At 42.7% G+C, this 23,235-nt stretch overlaps 1 protein-coding gene across 1 annotated transcript; it reads right to left on the bottom strand.

Annotated features, from left to right (window-relative positions):
* Positions 1-611: 611 nt before the first annotated feature.
* LOC143288699 (uncharacterized) lies at positions 612-20,482 on the bottom strand. Its single transcript, XM_076597325.1, has 4 exons — positions 20,425-20,482; positions 17,318-17,413; positions 11,175-11,371; positions 612-746 (listed from the first exon to the last, which is right to left on the bottom strand). The coding sequence occupies exons 1-4, from the start codon at positions 20,480-20,482 to the stop codon at positions 612-614; spliced, it is 486 nt and encodes a 161-aa protein (XP_076453440.1).
* Positions 20,483-23,235: the final 2,753 nt, after the last annotated feature.

Here is a 23,235-nt window from a genome sequence, read left to right as displayed (position 1 = left end):
AAAACGCATCCATTGTCAACTCGTGTAAAAAAAAATATGTACCTTTTAATAGTTCGATAAAATGTGGCACAATGGGAAAAAAGAAAAAGGGTACAAATGAGAATGCTGGAAATATGGATTCTTCAAACATGCTTTCTCCCACTATTTTTCAATATATCGTTTAACTATATAGTATTGTAATACTCTTCCTCAAAATAGATTTATCTGTTTTAAGAGTTGGACTGCTCTCTCCAGGGAGGGCGCATCAGAACAGTGCTGCCTCGTCCATTTCTTTATTCCTGCAAACATATTTTTTTCCTATCACCATCACTCACTTTCAAACACACACGCACGCACACACTCACACACACACACTCGCATACACACACACGCACGCACACACACACACACGCACACACACACGCACGCACGCGCACACACACACACACGCACGCACGCACGCACACACACACACATACACGGGTACACGTACACGTACATACGCACAAACGTACAAACACAACATATAGATAATCACAAAGACATACGGAAAACAGGAAAAGATGGGGTGGCGGGGGAGGGGACTGACACATGTGAGCCAGTCAATCCCTGAGACGGGTGAATCAGGGAGGTTAGATGTGACCAGAACATCTCTCTACCTCTTGCGGTGGTTCAGGCGACGCCTGATCTGGAGGGGCTTCGGGCGGTTGGCACTCAGCCCCTTCTTCAGCGGGACACCCTCCCGGTTGATCTGTGGGGGCCTTACGCTGAAAGATGAATAGAAAGAAGTGAAAAGGATTTTTTTTTTAATTTAAAAGGATAGCATAGTTAAAATCAGGTGGGTCTGCATTGAAGTCATGCAACACTTACGTTCGTATTTCCCGATTTGAAAATATCAGAAAATTTTTTTTTTGTTTAATTCCATTTTCACAAGGTCTTGTCCATTTTCATATCAGAATATCTGCGACTGTAATGGGCTATGAATTACTGGTCTCCTATTCACCTGGGATGAATACACTATTGTACTTTGTTCTGATGCTAAATCAGCGCTGTTTACAATGGAACGCTGATACCGTAAAGTGAAGAACTGAATGTTTGAGATTAGGTTTCAAGTTCATTAAACTAAGTTTAAAGGTATCAGACTCGATTTTTGCCGTGGATAAATTGTGGTCTGTCCTGGACTGAGTTAACGGATCCATTAGCTGAAGAAGACGCCATAGAACATGCCAGTGACTTGATAGTTCCCGCTTTCAATTTATCGGACATGAAATTTGATCACGTTGTAAACGAAGTGAGTCCTGCACTCTCCAAAAGATACCCTGAAGCATCCTTTTGTCCTCTTGTCCGACACACTATTGTATATGGGTACTGTTTGGAACATGCAAGCACTGGAGTCTTACATTTCACAAACAAATCCAAAGCATTTTCTATTTTATCTTGTGATACATTTGCGGACGCCTAGTCTATTCTGGTTGTCATTACTTTTCAGCATGTTAAGAAATTTTTTTTAATTCCATAATTTTTTTTTATGAACGTGTTTCTTTTGATGTTCTTAGTGACCAATTCCAATAAAGCGTTTTCTGTTATCTATACTCATGGTAACTGGCAAGTGGTGAGATTCTGATAAGCTCTCAACTGTTAAGGGAGACTTCATCCCTGCAGAATAAATCCAGCAATGCAATGAAAATAATCTACAGTACTTGGTCCAAAGTGTGAGATAAATGTACAACTGTCATCAGAACCTGTTTTGCAAATGCCATTTAAAATCATACAAACATACTGCACAACTGAATCAACTGGTTGCCAGACATATTTGTATTCAAATCCTGTGGCATTTTACGTAGTGATAGATCGCAGAAAGGTGAATTTTCAAAGAAATCATCGTCAGTTAAGATGTAATTATCACATTCTGTTCCAGCAATAAAATTCCCTGTTAATGGCAGGCAAAAGTCACGTGCGCTTTGTAGGTCCAGTATGCATTGTTCCAACATTTCCATGCCATACACTCCATGCTTTGTTTTCTAAAAAGCAGAATCATAAGGTGGAATATATCTTTACGTTTATAACAACAGTACTTTTAGCTTCAACTTTTTTTTCAACAAAAGAAGAAAGTGATATTCTAATCATAACAATTACTGTCCCGAGTACCTCCCTGGATGAGGTAACGTTTTAGCTTTAGATGTAAATATAAGATAATCTTGAAATATGGGTGAATCAAAACTAGTTGCAGTTAATGTTCCTGTTAAACAAATACAACGAAAATAATAATGAAGTTTATGAAACCCTTGTTTTCGATTGTTGACAACACACCTTTAACATTTTTGTTTAGAAAATTAATCTGAAGGGAATTTGAGTCATGTACATAGCATTGTCTGTCGGTTATCTGGAGTTGATATATCATGCACTTCACCAGACCCACCCTTTTCAAAGGACCGACAAACAGACCCTGAAGCCCAACCGAATCCCTATTTCTTGGTGCCTGGGGCACCACCAGACTTAGAAAACACTCGTTTTACTTTGAGGATCTTTTCTTCTACGCTGTTGTCTGACTTGAACTTAAAACGAGTCTGTAATGCTGCTCTGGCTGTCTGACCTTGCCGGTACTTTCCGAGTTTTCCTGTCTGGACATACTGGTCTAGGAAGCTGTACGTCTGTGTCGTAGGGTGTGGGCTGCAGACACGGACTGTCTGTCCTGATGGGTGGTTTCTCCATGAATGTGGTTTCTGTCATGTGGGTCATTCGGCTCGTCAGCACTACTGCCGTGTTTCGTGATATCAGGACTGTCAGTATTTGGTTCGATTTCAGTGTGTTCATAATTTTTTTTCTGGGATTTCAGTTTCGTCATTGCTGCCGACAACGTCCGCTTCTTTGTCATTTGCGTTTGTATTTACTGTCATCAGCTTCATGGTTGTTGCGGTCTTTTTTTTCTTTCTTTTCTTTTTAACCATTTTGTCATATTTAGCTTTGTCAGGTGTGGTATCTTCACCGTCTTCACTTTCATCATCTCTAGTCTCTTGTCTTGTGCTGTAACAATCTGTAAGTGGATCGCATCATTGTCGTTTCCACTTGTTTGAATGGGTATGTCAAGCCTGTCCTCTGTCGTGGTCAGTGAAGTGAAGTGCCCCAGGACACAGACTGTCATTCTTTGATTGTTGGCCACCTGTTTGGTTGGGGTCCTTCCTGTTTTGACCAGATGGTTCACGGGACGTTCTTTGGGTGCTAACCTTTGTAAAGACAGTTATGTCGCCGGCTGCAGGCTTTCCCCCATGCCTTACCACATCACCAGGCTGTTTTCTATACCGACAGAATGCTGGAAGAACCCCTGTTGAATTTGAGAAAACCGCCAGTCAATGAGCTGCCTTTGGGACGACATCGCATCATGATGAGACATCTTTTCACTTTTCGTGGTCAGACCTGTTAAACATGTACTGCAAATTGGATGTAAACCAGAGTGTCACGTGAAAACCGAATGCTGGTTTGAACATGTTCAAGTGCCGACATTAAGAGGGGCCAACAAGGCGTAGTGTGAATGTCCTCAAACACTAAGCGAAATGCACGTGCTACCGACAGCGATAAGACCAGTACGTTTGCCTTGAACAGAGTTAATATTTTACGCCTTTGAAAATGCTCTTCTATACTACTAGTAATTAATATTTTTTTTAAAGTTAATTTCGGTCCAGCCACTAACCTGTTCGACCATCACATAACACAGAGTCCGTGTAAACGTCTGCAAAACACCACAATGAACGGTGCACTGTAACTGTCTGTACTATAAAATAATGAAATGTACAGTTGACACACGTCCGTCTCACACCGCCACCGCTGAGAGAGCCAGAGACAGCAAGAGAGAGAGAGAGAGAGAGATGTATATATATATATATGGGTGGATGGGCATACGGACGGCAAAGTCAGTCACATTTATGGAGGGAGAGAGAGAGAGAGAGAATTTGAGAAAGTTGGGGAGGGGGGGGGAGAGGCAGTGGATAGATGGATGGAAAAGTAAGTATCAACTTTTGAATATATTCAGTCATGGAGAGAGAGAGAAAAGAGTGGGGGAGGGGGTGGGGGTAGTGAAGAAGGTGATGGATAGATGGATGGGTGTATGGACGGGTAGATGGGTGTATCAAGGACAGTGAAAGGGGCGACAAAGATGAAAGGGAAACAGGTGGTGTGGTATACCTGATGGTGACCAGGTTAAAAAAAAAAAAAAGAAGGAAAAGTCTGGATGGAACTTGGAACTGCACTTGAATGTGGATACCTTTTTTTCCGTCTGCTTTCTTGAGGGTTTTGACCAAAGTGAATACCACCTCGTCCAGCTAAAGTGAATACCACATCGTCCAGCTAAAGTGAATACCACCTCCTCTAGCTAAAGTGAATACCACCTCATTCAGCTAAAGTGAATACCACCTTCTCTAGTTAAAGTGAATACCACCTCGTCCAGCTAAAGTGAATACCACCACCTCGTCCAGCTAAAGTGAATACCACCTCGTTCAGCTAAAGTGAATACCACCTCGTCCAGCTAAAGTGAATACCACCACCTCGTCCAGCTAAAGTGAATACCACCTCGTCCAGCTAAAGTGAATACCACCTCCTCTAGCTAAAGTGAATACCACCTCCTCTAGCTAAAGTGAATACCACCTCATTCAGCTAAAGTGAATACCACCTCGTTCAGCTAAAGTGAATACCACCTCGTTCAACTAAAGTGAATACCACCTCCTCTAGCTAAAGTGAATACCACCTCGTCCAGCTAAAGTGAATACCACCTCCTCTAGTTAAAGTGAATACCACCTCGTTCAGCTAAAGTGAATACCACCTCCTCTAGCTAAAGTGAATACCACCTCCTCTAGCTAAAGTGAATACCATCTCGTTCAGCTAAAGTGAATACCACCTTGTTCAGCTAAAGTGAATACCACCTCCTCTAGCTAAAGTGAATACCACCTCGTCCAGCTAAAGTGAATACCACCTCGTTCAGCTAAAGTGAATACCACCTCCTCTAGCTAAAGTGAATACCACCTCGTCCAGTTAAAGTGAATACCACCACCTCGTTCCGCTAAAGTGAATACCACCACCTCGTTCAGCTAAAGTGAATACCACCACCTCGTTCAGCTAAAGTGAATACCATCTCGTTCAGCTAAAGTGAATACCACCTCGTGCAGCTAAAGTGAATATCACCTCCTCTAGTTAAAGTGAATACCCACCTCGTCAGCTAAAGTGAATACCACCTCCTCTAGCTAAAGTGAATACCACCTTGTTCAGCTAAAGTGAATACCACCTCCTCTAGCTAAAGTGAATACCACCACCTCGTCCAGCTAAAGTGAATACCACCTCATTCAGCTAAAGTGAATACCACCTCGTTCAGCTAAAGTGAATACCACCTCCTCTAGCTAAAGTGAATACCACCTCCTCTAGCTAAAGTGAATACCATCTCGTTCAGCTAAAGTGAATACCACCTCGTTCAGCTAAAGTGAACACCACCTCGTTCAGCTAAAGTGAACACCACCTCGTTCAGCTAAAGTGAATACCACCTCCTCTAGCTAAAGTGAATACCACCTCGTCCAGCGAAAGTGAATACCACCTCGTCCAGCTAAAGTGAATACCACCTCGTTCAGCTAAAGTGAATACCACCTCGTCCAGCTAAAGTGAATACCACCTCGTTCAGCTAAAGTGAATACCACCTCGTTCAGCTAAAGTGAATACCACCTCGTCCAGCTAAAGTGAATACCACCTTGTCCAGCTAAAGTGAATACCACCTCGTCCAGCTAAAGTGAATACCACCTCGTTCAGCTAACAAACAAGGCTCATGAGCATGAACTGCCAGCGAAATCTTCACCGTGCATGATTTATTTTGGCCTTCAGTGAGTGTACACAAAGAGGGCTCTGGCACCCTGAGGTCAGAATTCTTGGATGAGAGATCAACTACATCATGAATAAAGGGCAACTCCAACACGTTTCGTTTCTTTCTGGTTTTGCTTTCTGGGGAATTATATGACTTCAGCAATCGACATTCCGGATTGATGAGAATCTCATAAAAACACCTTGAATATCACCTTCTCTTACACTCACATCTATTCCCCTGTTCTTATTTTGATTTGAGGATAGGACAATTATGTTTCATGCATTCAGGCGTAGTTTATTGAACATAATGATCTTTTTTTTGCGGACAAGAGGACAAAAGTCTGTCTGGTGGCAAATGGTACCCCCCGGTGGTGTGTGTGTGAGAGAGGTGGGGGGGGGGGGTGATTTTTCATAGTAAATTTCTTGTGTGTTTTTATGTCTGAATTCATAATTCGCCTGTCTGTCAAGTTAAAATTACAGTATAATTGTAGGGGGTGGGGACGGCGGGGGGTTAGATGTAGGCCATTTTTCCTTATTTGGGCCTTATAAATGACATTTGGGGGGGGTTTGCGCATGAAACGGCACTACATCCGAATATTTCATCACATGTTTACAGAAAGGAATTAGAGTGACCCATTCCATGAATGACTTCAAAGTTGGATCAGTGCAGTAATAGCTTGTCGTGTAATCAAATATTTCCAGTGTACTGAAAATGCTCAAAGGCCAGCAACTTTGCTACTCAGTGTAGGATTTCTTTTATCAGCGTGAGGTACTTGCTGACATGATTAGGCACTGCACTAGAATACATGAGTGTTATATTTGTAGTATTGCATTTAATCAGTCTAATTAACAATGTTTTTGGCCCAGCCGGCCGCAAGGGCCATATTTTAAATGAAACGGGATGGGTTTTCTTTCCTCTTTTTGCAACGCATTTTATATGAATGAAATCTTGCTGTCAGTATGATTGGGGTTATTTTCTGGTTTGAATGCAGGGGGAGCATATATATATATATATATATATATATATGTATATGTATATATATGTATATACATATATGTATATACATATATATATTATTGTGTGTGTGTGTGTGTGTGTGTGTATTTCCTTCTTCCAACTATATAGATGAAATCTGGGGTTTTCCTCGTTTCAGCGGCACAGTACCCACGTAATCCATTTTCTTTGTGTTAGGCAGGAAAGGTAGAAGCGTGGACAAACAAATTCTGCATCATTCACAACAAAAACAACTTCGAGACATACATACGATTGGTGACCGAACACAACCAGGCTCAGACTGAGAAACATAAAATTTGATCACAAAACCTGTACAAATTTTGAAGATCACGCAAAGTTTGCAAAGAGTCTAGATGATACAATGGAAACATTTCACAGAGTGTTCCAAAAACTTTACAAATGTCGACATATTCTTAAATGCAAACAGTGAAACATTGACATTGTGACAGAAAGCCGAAGAGAAGGGAGATACCACAGCCGTACCATCAACTCCCATGGGAAAAAAAAGACAACTTGCGCTGCAAGCTTCAAGTATTGTGGAACCCAGAGCTGTCAAAAGAGGGGAAATGTAGCAAAATTGCTGAAGAATCGATCAAAAAGGCAGCTACTGTAACCGAGAGCATTATTGTTAGCGTCTAAATATATGAAAGATCTTGTGGCATGGGAAGCACACCAACACAAAATCTTTCGGGATTCTGAGGAATGTGGATAGACACGGAAGTAGAGATGAATTATTTACAGAGCAAAAGGAAGCCCACACGGACAATTCTAACCGTGTGTGCGAGTTAAATGGAATAGAGCATCATTGGCGAAGACGAAGGAGAACGTGTATCAATGCTGACAGACGCATCATGCATGCAGAAGAAACACCCCCAGTTTCACAATCCAAACGACAGGACTGAACATTTTCGGACAAACAGGTTTCGTACCTCCAAATATCGAAGTGAGTTACTATACTCATCAGATTGACACACAGGTCGAACCATTAAAAGTGCTTTTGATGCTTCTGCATCAGAGTATAGCCGGTTGGGAGAGGCAGCCCTCACTCTCCGCTGGCCCATTCGGAGTTAAGAGAAGCTCCGGTGAGTCTTTGGCCACCATCAATGGCGTCTTTTTTGATTGAATTCTTAAGACATTGGTTCAACCTGTTACAAATTTTAAAAAATGCCACGCAAAACGTATCAAATTTTACTTGATTTAGACAGAGCTGTGAAATCTTGTTGGGTGTATAAAGTTAAAGAGAAACATGCGCAACAGGATTTAATTTTGTTTGTAGCAACAAGGCGTTAGAGATACGAAAATGTTCATGAACCTATTTAAGCAAAGATTTGGTGATTTCTTTATCCAGGAATGGTCTGGTACACATAGAGATCGTGACAGATACGGAATTCTCATGTCATTAAAAAAACATGTTAATGATATATAGGTACATACTGTTTAAAGAGTTGTTGTGTCGCAATTACGATTCAATGTACTTCCATTTTGTATTTGTATTTGTATTTCTTTTTATCACAACAGATTTATCTGTGTGAAATTCGGGCTGCTCTCCCCTGCGTGCAGTTTTATTTGTTTTTCCTATCGAAGTGGATTTTTCTACAGAATTTTGCCAGGAACAAGCCTTTTGTTGCCGTGGCTTTTACGTGCACTTAATGGGAATGTTCACCGATATGGTGACAGTGTCGTTCAAGACAGAAACTGCCCTTTTTGTTGGTCAGCAACTGAAGACGAAAGCCATTTTCTCTTTGACTGTCTCATTTCCTCAGATATTATGAGCAAATTTCTAAAGAGTTCGGTCCAAACTCCTTCGCCTGTGTTACTCCAAGTAGCAAATGCCAGTCAGATGCCCAGTTTGTCTGTTTTCGTTTTCCATTCACTCTCTGCCCGGACTAGTATTTATCAAATTTAATCATTCAAGAAAGCGGTCATTTGAAGCCTTCTGTTACTAAACGTCTGTAAGTATACAGAATCTACCTTCCTAATTAATGGTGAAACCGTCATGTCATGAATGATCATGTATTTTATCTACAAATGATCGAAGTAGCCATTGATGCAAGCACCAAACGGAATAATACATATAATTCACTTTATAATACCATTTGATGTTATGATAGTACTGGTAACTGGTTGGAATGTTTTTGAATTCCACCACGTCAAAATAACGGCTCCCCCTCTCCCCATCCCCCCCCCACCACACGTTGCCTTTGTATTGTGGCCCAAGGCCGATGTGCAATAAATTTTCGAGTTCGAGTCCTCTCTTTATCTGACTGTACATACACAAAAGTTGATATTTTCTGACTGACTTTCCCGTCCGTACAGCTATGTGTCCATTTATCGATTCACCTCTCTCTCTCTCTCTCTCTCTCTCTCTCTCTCTCACTGACTACATAGACAAAATTTCACACGTAGGTCTACGGATTTTCCCGTACACACACCCATCTATCTACCCATCACCCTCCCCCCTCACACACTCTCCCTCTCTCTCTCTCTCTCTCTCTTTCTCTCTCTCAATGCTTTGTTTGAAAAGCGAATGTATCCAGCAAATTGCTGTCTGAATGGCCAAAATATTTGTTGCAATATTATTCAAATCTATGTTAGCGTTTGTTTATTTTTTGTTGACAATGCCAATGACATTGTGTACCCCCATGTCACAAAAGCATTCTTGCCAATGACACAAGAGTTTCAGTGCTCTCTCTCTCTCTCTCTCTCTCTCTCTCTCTCGGTTCTGCTTTGGGGCCAATCCTTTTCTGCATATACATGACTTACCTTTGTACTTAACACCATTCTGTCAGATGTTTGTCGATGACACCACCATTCATACTAACCACACTAAATTGGATAAAGTAACTTTATCTTTACAAGAGAGTATTGGCCAACTGCTTAAATGGTCTGAATTAAATCAGATAAGAATCCACCCGGAAAAAAAAACCCTAAAAATGTAATAACACCACTAGACTAAAGCGCCAGAATTTCTCTTCATCTCCCCCATCTCTTTATGTCAACAATGAAATAACTGAAGAAGCAGATTGTCATAATATTTTTATTTTATGTTACAATAAATAATTATCCTGCATGGTCTGATCATATAATGATGCTGTGCAAAAATAGACCCCACCCCACCCCCCCCCCCCCCCGCCCCCACCCCCGCCTCCAAAAAAAAAAAAAAATGCCAACTATCTAAAGCAAACCATTTCTTAAACTTACATCGTAGAGAATTACTCTTCTATGCACACACTGAACTGCAAGTCAATTACGCATTAAGTATTTGGGAATCAGCGAGTGACAATGTTCTCAAACCACTACGGAGTCTACATAGGCGAGCCATAAAATTAATCCTTCTTAAATCATCATTATTGTAAACTGATTACACAAATTAAATATTCTTCCAACAAGGTTCTTATGCTTAAAATTATGTTTGGTACTGCTGATCCTTATTTAAGAAGCAAACGTGTAACCAACGCAATCCGTCATCCACCCAAGATAATGGTGCCACTCCCAATAGTCGATATTATCAGAGTTAGTCTAATTCATTCTGGAGGATGCTTACGGAATATGATATCTGCTATTAAAATTATGTAATAAAAAAAAAACCCACAAAAAATGCATGCATAAAGAAAGTTACACGTGAACATCTCATGAAGAACTTAAATACACTGAATGTTGTTAATGATAGTAATCCATTCCCTGTATTGTTAATGATGCTATTAATATAAGATATGCCTCTCTCCTTCTCCCCATTTTACCCACATTTTCTTTCATGTATCTCACACTTGTTTGCATATGTACTGTATTATTGTTCTTGCCTTTCTGTGATAACTTTTGTAATGTAACTTTTGCACCCACGCCCCACCCCCACCTCCGCACCCCCTCCCATATCTGTCTCCTCTGTCTGTCTGTCTCTCATTTCATCTTTCTTCTTTATTCCCTTCACTCTCCCCACCCCCTCTCTCTCCCTCCCTCTCTTCTTATTTCAGTTTTCTCTCTTTATATTTTCATACGCTTTTCTTTTTTTAATTGTGTACCCCACAGGGCTTGTTGGGGGGGCGGGGGGGGGAAGCATTCTTGTCTTGTGCTTTATCTCAATACCCTGGAAAAAAAAAAAATTTCGTTCCTTCGTTCGTACGTTCGTTCGTCCACCCGGACCCCTCTCTCTTTCTCTCTATGACTTGTGTTTCACCCTGTCTATATAACTAATTGTTCCTGTACTCCCAACGTCCCACTCCCCGACCCGCAACCCACCCCAATGACACGGGCAAAATAGAGTTCTCTCTCTCTCTCTCTCTCTCTCTCTCTCTCTCTCTAACTCTCTCTCTCTCTCTCTGACTTTACGGATCTGTCCGATACGTACCGGCGGGCCGCCATCAACGGGTGACTCCCCCCTGGGGAGATCACTCTCCTCGGTGACAACGATCGCCTCCATGGCCACGGGTTCACTGGACTCGCCGATCATCGGGCAGCCGCCTCCCTCGGCCTCGGTGGTGCCAGCGGCATCGGCGCTCTCGGGATTTTGCTCATCATTCTTTCCCTTTTTGCAACAACATATACCTACAGGGGAAGACAATGGTACAGGAGTCATAGTGAAGTATATGCTCTGACAAAAATGTCAACGTAATATTTCCGTGATCCACGCATGGAAAGGGGGGGAGGGTGGGGGGGGGGGGGGAGTCATCACAATCAAATTTATGTGTGACTCGACTCCACTCGATTTCATATATTTATTGTCATGAAATCCTAAAGGGTTAATAGACACAAGAAAAGTACAAAAAGGAACAGAGAAAGAAACGGTCATCTGAGTCGCATGCAATCGAATGCATATTATGCGAGTGGTTTTGTCTTTGTTGTGGTTTTTTTGTTTGTTTGTTTTTGTTTTTGTTTTGTTTTGCTGTTGGTTTTTTTCTTGTTGACAATTATCCCGATCGAATAAGTCATTTGGTTTCTAGATTGTTGTCGCCGCGTATATTTCGATTGATCACATCTGTTATTTGATTCTGTGTGTGTGTGTGTGTGTGTGTGTGTGTGTGTGTTCTAAAAATATTTGATATTTCAAAAACACGTTTCGTCATAATTCTATTTTAACGATTTGATTTTTTCATACAAATTTCTCCTCATGCTTTAAAAAGAATTAAACATGTTTCGTCATATTTTCTATTTTAACGATTTAATCTGTTTCATGCAAATTACCGCTCAGGCTATTTTTTCTGTCATTCGAACGCTTGTTGAGTCAGACTCCTTCACATTATTTTAGCTCAGTCGTGCTTCTTTTGTCAATCAAAATCAGTGCTCTTCTGTGTTTCGTTTTTTTCATAGCTTTTTTTCCTTCTTTTTTTTTTCTTTTCTTTTTTTTTTTTTTTTTTCTTCCTTTTTCTTTTTTTCTTTCTTTTTTCTTTTTTCTTTTTTTCTTTTTCTTTTTTTTCTTTTCTTTCTCTTTTTCTTTCTTTTTCTTTTTTCTTTTCTTTATCTTTTTTTTTTTTTAACATGCGTTCATTTAGGATAAAACGCACGGCTGGCAGCCCGTCCCAAATTTCTGTATCGGTTAGAGATTCCTATAGGATCTTTCGTAACGGATCTGTATAGTTTATGTTGATGTATGTTTTGTTCATTGATTTTTTTGATTTTTTTTTTTTTCACTTGAGGGAAGGTACTGTATTAATTGTTGTATCAAAGCGTGATGATTTGAATATGTCTCGAATTCCTCAGGACCTCTGAAGATCTCCTTAACATAATAATGACACTATGTGTGGTTCGTCCGTCGGGATCGACGAGGACCATCTAGTCATCCTGGGGGTGGGTGGGTTGGGATCTGTGGGTGCGCAGATGACTGGTCAGGCCAATCCGCGCCCGGAAGGTTCTGACGCAGTGTGGACAGGGGATGGTGGCGGCTGTCGGGGACTTGCTGGCACTGCTTTTCCTGGCCTGTCTGCGTTGCTCTGCTGCAGCGATTCTGTTGGCCTCACAGGATTTGGCGCCTTTGTGGACAGCTGAACGCCACTTTGGTCTGTCCACTGCATTCAGCTCCCATGTGTCGTGGCTGATGTTGAAGGCCTTCAGAGAAGCTTTCAGAGTGTCTTTGAAGCGCTTCTTTTGGCCTCCATGGGAGCGCTTGCCATGTTGGAGTTCGCCGTACAGCAGTTTCTTGGGGAGCCGGTGGTCTGGCATGCGAACTACATGGCCTGCCCAGCGCAGCTGGGCCTGCATCAAGATGGTGTAGATGCTGGGCAAGTTTGCACGAGTGAGCACCTCTGTGTCAGGGATCTTCTCTTGCCACTTTATGCCGAGAAGTTTTCTGAGGCCGGTGGTGTGGAAGTGGTTCAGCTTTTTGGCGTGGCGTTTGTAGACCGTCCATGATTCACATCCATACAGCAGTGTGGTGAGAACTATGGCCTTGTATACTTTGAGCTTCGTCTCCAGGGTGATGCCTCTCCTGTTCCAAACGTTCTTATGGAGTCTGCCGAAGGCAGCGCTGGCTTTGGCGAGTCTGGCATTCACCTCGTCGTCGATGACAACTGTGCGAGAGAGTGTACTGCCCAGGTATGTGAACTTGTCCACCGCGTTCAGTCGTTGCCCGTTGATGAAGATGTTTGGTTCAATGTAAGGCTTTCCTGGAGCTGGCTGGTGCATCACCTCAGTCTTCTTTGTGCTGATTGTGAGGCCAAAGTTGTCACAGGCAGCAGAGAACTTGTCGACACTGTGTTGCATGTCAGCTTCGGAGGCAGCGTTGAGAGCGCAGTCATCAGCAAACAGGAAGTCGTTGACGGTGTCTGTCCTCACCTTGGTTTTTGCTTGAAGCCTCCTGAGGTTGAAGAGTGAGCCATCTGTGCGGTACCTGATGCCAATGCCTACGTCAGCGTCTCTGAAGGCATCTGTCAGCATGGCTGAAAACATCAGACTGAACAGTGTGGGGGCAAGAACACACCCTTGCTTGACTCCGTTGGAGACAGGGAATGGTTCTGAAGTCTCTCCGTTGTCTTGGACTCGGGCCAGCATCCCATCGTGTAGTTGCCGTATGATGGTGATGAACTTTCTGGGACATCCGTACTTCGCCATGATTCTCCAAAGGCCATCTCTGCTAACAGTATCGAAGGCCTTGGTCAGATCGACATAGGTGGAGTAAAGGTTGGCGTTCTGTTCCTGACACTTCTGGAGCTGCCTGGCAGCAAACACCATGTCGATAGTCCCGCGTTCTTTCCGGAAGCCACACTGGCTCTCTGGTAGGAGACCTTGCTCAAGGTGCGCTATGAGACGGCTGAGTAGCACTCTGGCCAGAGTCTTGCCTGCGACGGACAGCAGGGATATTCCACGATGGTTGTCACAGGCCTGACGATTTCCTTTGCGCTTGTACAGGTGTATGATGGAAGCGTCTTTGAAGTCCTGTGGAAATGCCTCATGCTGCCAGACGAGCTGGAACAGCTGATGAAGCTTCTCAGTCAGCGCCATACCACCTTCTTTGTAGACCTCAGCTGGAATGGAGTCTGAGCCAGGGGCTTTGCCATTGGATAGCAGACGGATAGCTTTCTGGGTCTCCTCCAAAGTTGGAATGGCATCCAACGACTCACTGACTGGCACCTGGGGGAGTCGGTCGATGGCTTCATCATTGATGGTGGAGGGGCGGTTCAGTACACTGTCAAAGTGTTCAGCCCATCTCTCAAGGATCCCGTCCTTGTCAGTGATCAGAGTAGAACCATCAGCACTGAGGAGTGGAGCAGATCCGGAGGTGGTGGGACCGTAGACTTCTTTCAGGCCGTTATAGAAGTTCTTCATGTCGTTCCTGTCTGCAAAGCCCTGGATCTCATCAGCTTTGTTGCTCAACCAGGAATCCTGCATCTGCCGCAGCTTCAGCTGGATGGTGCTGCGTGCGCTCTTCAGTATGTCTTTCTTTGACTCTGACTTGGGATCTTCAATGTGGGCTCTGAAGGCTTGGCATTTGTCTTCTAGCAGCTGCTTGATCTCAGTGCAGTTCTCATCAAACCAGTCTTTGTGCTTCCTGACAGAAGGCCCCAGGCACTCCATGGCAGTGTTGTACACCGTCTCATGCAGTGCGCCCCATGCTGCCTCCACATTCTGGTTGTCCAGCACGGTGGACTCAAGGCGTTCCTCCAGGATGTCAGCAAAGCTCTGCTTGATGTTGCCTAGCTCCAGCTTGTTGACATTCAGGCGTTTGAGTGCTTTCATGCCCTGAGGCCGTCTCTTGGGCTGGATGCGGAGGTTGAGCTTGGAGACGATAAGGCGGTGGTCTGTCCAGCACTCGGCGCCGCACATGGCCCTCGTGACTCGTACGTCCTGCCTGTCCCTCTTCCTGACGATGACAAAGTCGATGAGATGCCAATGCCCAGAGCGAGGATGCATCCATGACGTCCTGTTACGGGTAGGGAGGCAGAAGATGGTGTTTGTGATAAGAAGGTCGTGCTCAGCACATGTCTGGAGAAGTAGTTGGCCATTGCTGTTACAGTTACCAACCCCATGCTTCCCAATCACTCCTTCCCAGGAGGTGCTGTCACAACCAACTCTCGCGTTAAAGTCACCAAGAATGATGAGTTTGTCTGCGTTGAGAACAGTGGTGATGACAGCGTTCAGGTCCTCGTAGAACTTGTCCTTGATCTCATCTGGGTTGGTCATGGTGGGCGCGTAGGCGCTGACAATGGTGGTAAACTTCTTCCCGTTGCATATAGGGAGTTTCATCGTCATCAGGCGATCGTTCACTCCTTTCGGGGGGCCAGCCAGCTTGCCAACGAGGGTTGTCTTCACTGCAAAGCCAACTCCAGCCTCACGTCTCTCTTCAGGTCCGCGACCACTCCAAAAGAAGGTGTAGCCTGCGCCTCGCTCACAGAGTTCGCCTTCTTCTGCCAGTCTGGTCTCACTTAAGGCAGCGATGTCGATGTTGTACCTGGCTAATTCACTCGCAATTAGTGCTGTGCGTCTCTGTGGTCTGGCTGAGTCGCCTCTGTCCAGAAGCGTACGCACGTTCCATGTGACAATGGTCAGTGGGGTGCTCCTTGTTTTCTTCTTTCTTTCCTTTGTGTGTCGACCGCTTGAGTAGGGTCCCCGTCAGCCGCGGTATGCTGACTAGGGTGGTGTGGAGCAGGCAATGTTTAGGGCACCTTTTCTAGCCCCTTCCTCATGCCATGGAGGTGAGCAGTGCTGTCCTGAAGAGGGCTGCTCAGTCGCTCAGGGGGCTGCCGATCTCCACCGCTGCTCCAGTCGGTGAAAAACGACCCTATGGCCTGAGCCGTCTGTGTGCAGGTCCGCGGCTACGACTGCCAGTGTACCCACACCTGTCGCTTCGTCGCTCGCCTGTCGCCACAGGGCTTGGGGAAAATGATGGTATGGGATGAAGGATGACTGATGACTTGCGCGATGACTTTGTTTATAGTGAGGAGGAGTTGCGCACCGTCGACCTCACTCTCTTGTCCGAGACCATCTGTATCCAGTGGCAAGACGAGGTCAAGACGACTGGAGATGGAAACGGATGCAGTGGATGACCAGGATGTCCTATGTGCCTCATCCTGCCCTCAGCACTCCACAGTGCTCTGCTGCAACCGCCTTCCTCTCCGTTGAACCATGAAGGTTTCTTCCGCAGAGTCCGCCGGATCCAGTCTTCACATGCTTGGGTAGACAAGCCCTAACTCACCGAGGGTTTGAGACCCATCGGCTACCCTCACCTAGTTTAGCCAACCTGTCAAAGCCATTGCCCGGGGGTTGGGCGCTGCCGCATGCTAGCAGCTTCTAGGACCCATAGGTGAGAGCTGGGTGCCGGTGGGGACCAACAGAGGACGAACCACTCCCGGAAGAGCGTGACAAGCCCCCCCCCCCGAGGTACTACCCCTCCCGTGCACCCCCTAACCCCCCTAATGACACTATAATATTATGATAACATACTAATGATAACATCATTTGAATTTTTCTTCTTCTTCTTCTTTTCTTTTTACTATGTACCAGGAATGTCAGTTTATTGAATACTTTATTCAGAGAGCATGTTGTACCTTTGTTGAGGCATTAGACAATTACAGCTCCGTCATCTGTCGCAGGTCCATTGTCGTCTTGTATGTTTGTAGTATTTGTGACACTATCTATCTCTCTGTCACACACACACACACACACACACACACACACACACACACACACACACACACACACAGACTTTTATTTGTGGCTTTCGTGTCTGTGAGACTTATTTTTCCCTCTTGAAAGGGTTGACAAAGCGCGTTGGGTTACGCTGCTGCTCTGGCAATCTGCTTAGCAGATTTGGTCCAGCGTGCATGGATCATTCCGAACGCAGTAAAGCCTCCCAGAGAAACTGAACTCTCTCTCTCTCTCTCTCTCTCTCTCTCTCTCTCCGAATTGAAAAGGAAGCTCTCAACTTTCCAATCGTGGAACTGGTGTTGGTTTTTCCCTCGAATCATAACTTGCTTTCCCTCTTTTCCAAACACTAACGGAAAATAATAATGCTTGTCTGATAATGGGCAAACGGGGGTTGGAATTTTGAACTCAACTCACCAGCGACAATGCATGCTACGCCGACGCCGACAGCGATGGCAGTGCCGATAGTGGCACGGTTGTCTTCATCATGATCATCAGACGTCTGTGGCTTTTCTGAAACATCACGTCACTGACAGCTGTGTATCTGTATGTGTAGATTTGTTTGTTCGTTTTTCTGTGTGTGTGTGTGTGTGTGTGTGTGTGTGTGTGTGTGTGTGTGTTTCTCTGTGTGTGTGTGTGTGTGTGTGTGTGTGTGTGTGTGTGTGTGTGTGTGTGTGTGTGATAGACACAGAGAGTTCGCACGTTTCTCAGATCATGTGTGAAATTAGCAAACTAAATCGCTTTTTCTCACACACACAAACACACACAAGCAAGCAAGCGCGCTGATTTAAAAACCACAGGAATGAAACCGAAAACACAGGTGTGGGGGGCAACTGAAGGCGGGGGGACTGGGCGGGAGTTTCTATTTTGTGAATAAAAATTGTAAACTTGACTGCTGTCAATCAACGTATCAACGTTAGATAAAAGTGTTGTCTTGTGAAAAAGAAATGACATGTAACAGGAACATAACTCATGAAATATTTTTGACTTCTTCAGAATGTTTTGTGCTATTCCCAAAAGTACACTCCCATTAAGATTCTGCCCACAGATGATTTGAATCTTCTGTTTGTGTTTGAGAACAACAAAATTCCACACTATATGACGCACGAAAACCAAGAGGGTACAAACTGTCCCCCCAGACGGGAGTTTGAATTCAATCGATACATTTGGACAATCTGTGATGGGCATATAAGAACATGTGGACAAGTCTGCGTCAGTGTTGTGCCTGTTGATGCTATTTTCAAGTATGTGTCATTTCCACTGTAAATAGCTTTCAGGGAAAAAAAATGAAGTAAAATTTCCTTATTGAAATCAACATTTAATTCACGAACTCTTACAAAAGAGGCTCTCACATAACCTTTTGCTGGATTCCTTTTCACTGCGGTTTTTTTTTCTACAATGGAAAAAGTTGACATTTCGGCTAAAAAAAATAAATTATGGAGCTCCAAGTTCAATGAAGGTGTTTGATTTTAATATTCCGCTTTCACTACAGGAATCTTACACTATGGTAGAAAAAGTTCAATTGTCAAAATTTCAGCTTGAAGGGGGGAAAAAAGACCGGCCACGTGAAGTTACATAAAGATATAAAGAAAATGTATGGTTTCATGGGAAAACATTGCCAAAATGATTTCCATAAGCAGCAAATTATTTCTGTGAAATATGGACGATGAATTTTTTCCAGACCAACGATGTCAGTAATGCTTTTTGCATCTGCGGTGCTCACATAACAGCCGATCATATCCTAATTTGTCATATGTTAAAGTGCTACATCCCTGACCTGAAATCATATTCAGTGCTGAGAATTTTTTGTAGTCGTTTCCTAATGTGCGATTCTATTTTCATTATCTAACACACACACACACACACACACACACACACACACACACACACACACACCTAATGTGCGATTCTATTTTCATTATCTAACACACACACACACACACACACACACACACACACACACACACACACCTAATGTGCGATTCTATTTTCATTATCTAACACACACACACACACACACACACACACACACACACACACACACATTCTCATACTTGTCAGCGTATAGTTTCTTTTCCCTCCTTCGATTTTTCTCTACCCTCGTCTAATATAACTAAGTGAAAAGACGTTAAACTAAAGAACGAACACACACACACACACACACACACACACACACACACACACAACGTCAATGCGTTTGCTGCGATTCCTATAATACTGATTTATAACAATTATGATGAATAGTGTACAGACTATTTCGACCCACTTGATGCCATTGACTCTTAAGTTACTACATGTTTCGCCAGTTCTAGATCTAAATAACGGCATATTTTTTCCGATTTTGAAAATAATTATGTTCATGGTGCGAGGCTTTTCATAACATCCAAAATGACTGGCAGAACCTTATATGTTCTGTTAATAAATCTTCACAGATTGTTACACTGGTCTCTATTTTGTGTTGCTCAAAGTGACTAATGTACAGTGACTGACTTATTCCTAGCTTTTTAATGAATGAACAGTGATTCGTGTTTCGCCCGTTCTTTATTCCCAAAGACATAAATATATGTTAAATAGATCTGGAAACGAAAAATGTCGTCTTGATCAAAACGCGCTTGCTGTGAAAAGAATATGTTTTGGTTTGATCGAAACAATGTATTTCGCTCCCAGATCTAAATAATCATAGATCTAATATTTCGAATAGAAATTATAACACAGTTAGTGGTATTAGCCGGGGGGAGAAAACAATATGTGATACCGATAACAACATTTATTTGCATCGAGATGATGGTAACAAAACAACAATGAGAGGGGAGAGGTGGGGGGGAGACCATGAGATTTTTTTTGTTTTTTTTAATCCTTACTTTTATTATACCGGTATGCTCAGCGAATGAAAACTTTTTGCTTGTCGATCTCAATATGCAAAAGCTCTCGATAGTCCTGAATTCGAGAACCAATTTTACCGGCAACTGTTGTGCATTTATGAAACGATATTACTATTGGTTGATGTTGTAACCCATTTTCAGTTAATTTCGACTTATTTTTTACGTTATTTTACTCAGTTTTGATGCGGATTCAGCCACTAACGTGCCACCATCTTGCTTTTTCCGGTTTTTTTGTCCTACAAACCATGAAAATGTTACCAATGTGTGTAATAATTTAGGACGCTAAAACAGGATTATGTACTTAACATGTATGTTAATGAGAAATGGTCCAAATTTATTATTAAGAAAAATGAAATCGCGACTGTTAGAAGAGTTCGTCTGCTACGGTCGACGTCAGCTCTCGCAGGACTAAAGCTAAGCGGATGACGCAAAACGGCTATTGTGATCGCACCGCGTCAGCCTTGTAAACTGGTTAAAGTAGTACATTTTTAAAAACCAAGTAACGCGATTTTGCAGAAACCTTCATCATTCGAATTTTGGTCGACATATTAACCACTATTTATTTTGTTTGCCTACCTTTTATTATTAGTTTTACCAATTCATTCTGTGTGCACTTATGTATTATGAGTTTCGCCAACTTACCCAAGTAAGCAGCACTAACGCCGGCCAGCAGACAGATTGCAAACTTGAATCGACTCATATTCAGTGCAGAACACAACTTATCCCCAAACAACAACCCATCTAAATGCTTTAGCATTTGACGTAGCCAGATAAGTTCTTTTGTTTGGTTGTTGTGGCTGCGTGATCACAAGCTTGCAAGTTTGGCGACGAGACTTGCGTTTCGCCGTTTTATGATGTCATTAATGTGACTTTAGAACATGGTTCTCCAAAATGGTCAAGTTTACGTCACAATAAAGTTCGTCTGCATAACGTGAAACAGGTTTGCAGAATGTCAAACCTAACTTGTAGACTCGAGTTCCAGATCTAAGAGCCTGAAGCCACAATGTGGAAGGGAACATGTAGAATGGTTCTTAGTTGCTTGTAGGCCAGGGAATTTAGATTGAAATTTGCGTTAGGTCAAAACGTGTGCAACAAAACCGTTCTTTTTACGATAAAATAGAATAAATCATACTGATCACACTGATATAAAGTTGACCACTATAGGGGGGCGAGAACAGAAGTAGATTTTGATTTTTAATGTCCGGAATCGAACGTTTTGTATTACTTCTGCATGTGTGAGAGCGCCTTTCAAAGAGTCGCAAGGCAAGAACATGCGAAGGTTACGCAAGCGCGGTGTAAGGGGTCGCCATGCAGAGGATAGCGTTCAGCGCGGTACAGTACATGTGACTGACTGCTGCCTTCTTGATATGTCATGAATGGTAAGAAACTGGAAAACGTTCATAAAAGCTGATTTGTGTCTTCTACCAATTTTGTATAAAATACATGAAATTGAAAATGTTGACCCCAAAGAGCTCTGTTCCTAGCTTTCTGTTCAGAATCAGTTGTCTGCCGCAGTGACCTGCTCATTGATCAGCATCAGCATGGCAGCAGGCAGTCACATGTGCTGTACCGCGCTGAACGCTTTCCTATGGCGACCCGCTTGCGTAACCTTCGCATGTTCTTGCCTTGCGACTTTGTTTTTTTGTGGGACCTCCAACCTCCTTTGTCCTAGGTAATTTGTCCCACTTTTTTTTCCTGTCACACACACACACACACACACACACACACGCTGACGCTGTGTGTTGTTTTTTTGTGTGTCTGTTGTGGGGCCTCCAAACTATTTTTCCGACTTTTTTTTTTCCTCAACTTTGTTTTCTGTTTTTCTTTTTCTTCTTTAATTTCGTTTTCTTTTCTTTTCTTTTTTCCTTTTCTTTTCTGGCTTTTTTTCTTCTTTAAGTCTTCTTTTATTTTCCTTCCTCCTACACCCATTCATGCTCAGTTCTTTGTCTGCTTGTCTTTCTATTAATGGACAACATTTGTGGACTAAAGTGTACGATTTGCTACATGAACTTCATCTAAGACAAAGGTCACACACACACACACACACACACACACACACACACGTGTGTGTGGGTGTGTGAGGTGGTTTTTTTCGGTTTTGTTGTTGTTGTTTGTTTTGTTTTGTTTTGTTTTTTAATTCTTTCATCTATTTATTTCATTTCATTCTATTTCATCCTTAGTTGTTGTTGTTGTTTTTTTATTATCATCATTATTATTATTATTATGTTCCATTTCATTTTCATTTTTATTTGCTATTTTCTGTTTCTTTTTCTTTTTCTTTCTTTTTTTTTTAATATTCATTTACTTCTCTCTCTTTTTTCTCAAGGCCTGACTAAGCGCGTTTGGTTACGGTGCTGGTCAGGCATCAGCTCAGCAGGTGTGATGTAGCCTATATGAATTTGTCCGAACGCAGTGACGCCTCCTTGAGCTACTGATACTATGTATTTGTTGCTTTATTCATCATCATCATCATTATTATTATTAGCATCATTATTATCTTCTTTTCTGTTACTATGATTATTATCAGTAGTAGTAGAAGTAGTATCAATTGTTGTTTTTATCATTATCACCATCGTTAATATTACTGATGATTAGTATTATCATGGAGAGAGATGTCAAAAATAAAAGATCGATTGTCTGCTCTTTTTTTTTCTTTTTCTTTTTTTTTCTTCTTTTTTTGTTGCTTTTTTTTTTTTTTTTTTGTTTGTTTTGTTTTAAACAAATAGTACTGTTTCTCATACCTATTGTCGCAGTTTACTGCCGAACAATCATCAGGTGTTTTGCTGAAAATGTCTACACTCTACTAATGTCCAGCAGTGAAATGTACACGAGTAAGAGGGAGAGCCGGCTGCCGCGTGCGGCGGCCCGTTTATTATACCGTGGCTGCCTCTCCGTCCAGCACGGTGCTTTGAAGCGACGAGAATATCGACCATTTGCGTAATACATTATTCTTGGGGTCAAGATCCAACCCTGAATACTGAAATGTTAATGAAAGGTAATGACATTAAAAAATTTCAGTGTTAAAAAAAAAAGAAAAAAAGGGGGGGGTCCAACTCTGGCGGAACAGTTTCATTGGCCAATCGTTACATGCATGTCATCATTATTTTTAGACCAGTGGTCATCACATGTTCTCTCCACAGAGTGGTTCTCTCTCATTACTGTGTTTCGACCAGTAGCTCTCAGAACCGTATGCACTTGTGATCAGTTTTCATGTGAGAAAGTACTAGAAGTTTACAAACACATACCCTTGCTATCCATTGTTCCGTGGACTACCGTATCAAGCTTGTCACAGGTAAGTATAACAAATCTTTATTTTCAGGTAGTAGTCGTGCAGGGACTGGCATGTCATCTGCCTAGACCTCTCGGCCTTTTTTATGTCCCCCATCGAAATCTTCATCTTCACTACTTTCTTTTTATTTATTTATTTTCTTCTTTGTTTGTTGTTGTTCGGAG

The sequence above is a fragment of the Babylonia areolata genome, chromosome 13 (genome assembly GCF_041734735.1).
Source record: "Babylonia areolata isolate BAREFJ2019XMU chromosome 13, ASM4173473v1, whole genome shotgun sequence".
NCBI lineage: Eukaryota > Metazoa > Mollusca > Gastropoda > Neogastropoda > Buccinidae > Babylonia > Babylonia areolata.
Note: the sequence above shows the minus strand (reverse complement) of the source record. Positions and strands in the feature narration are given on the sequence as shown.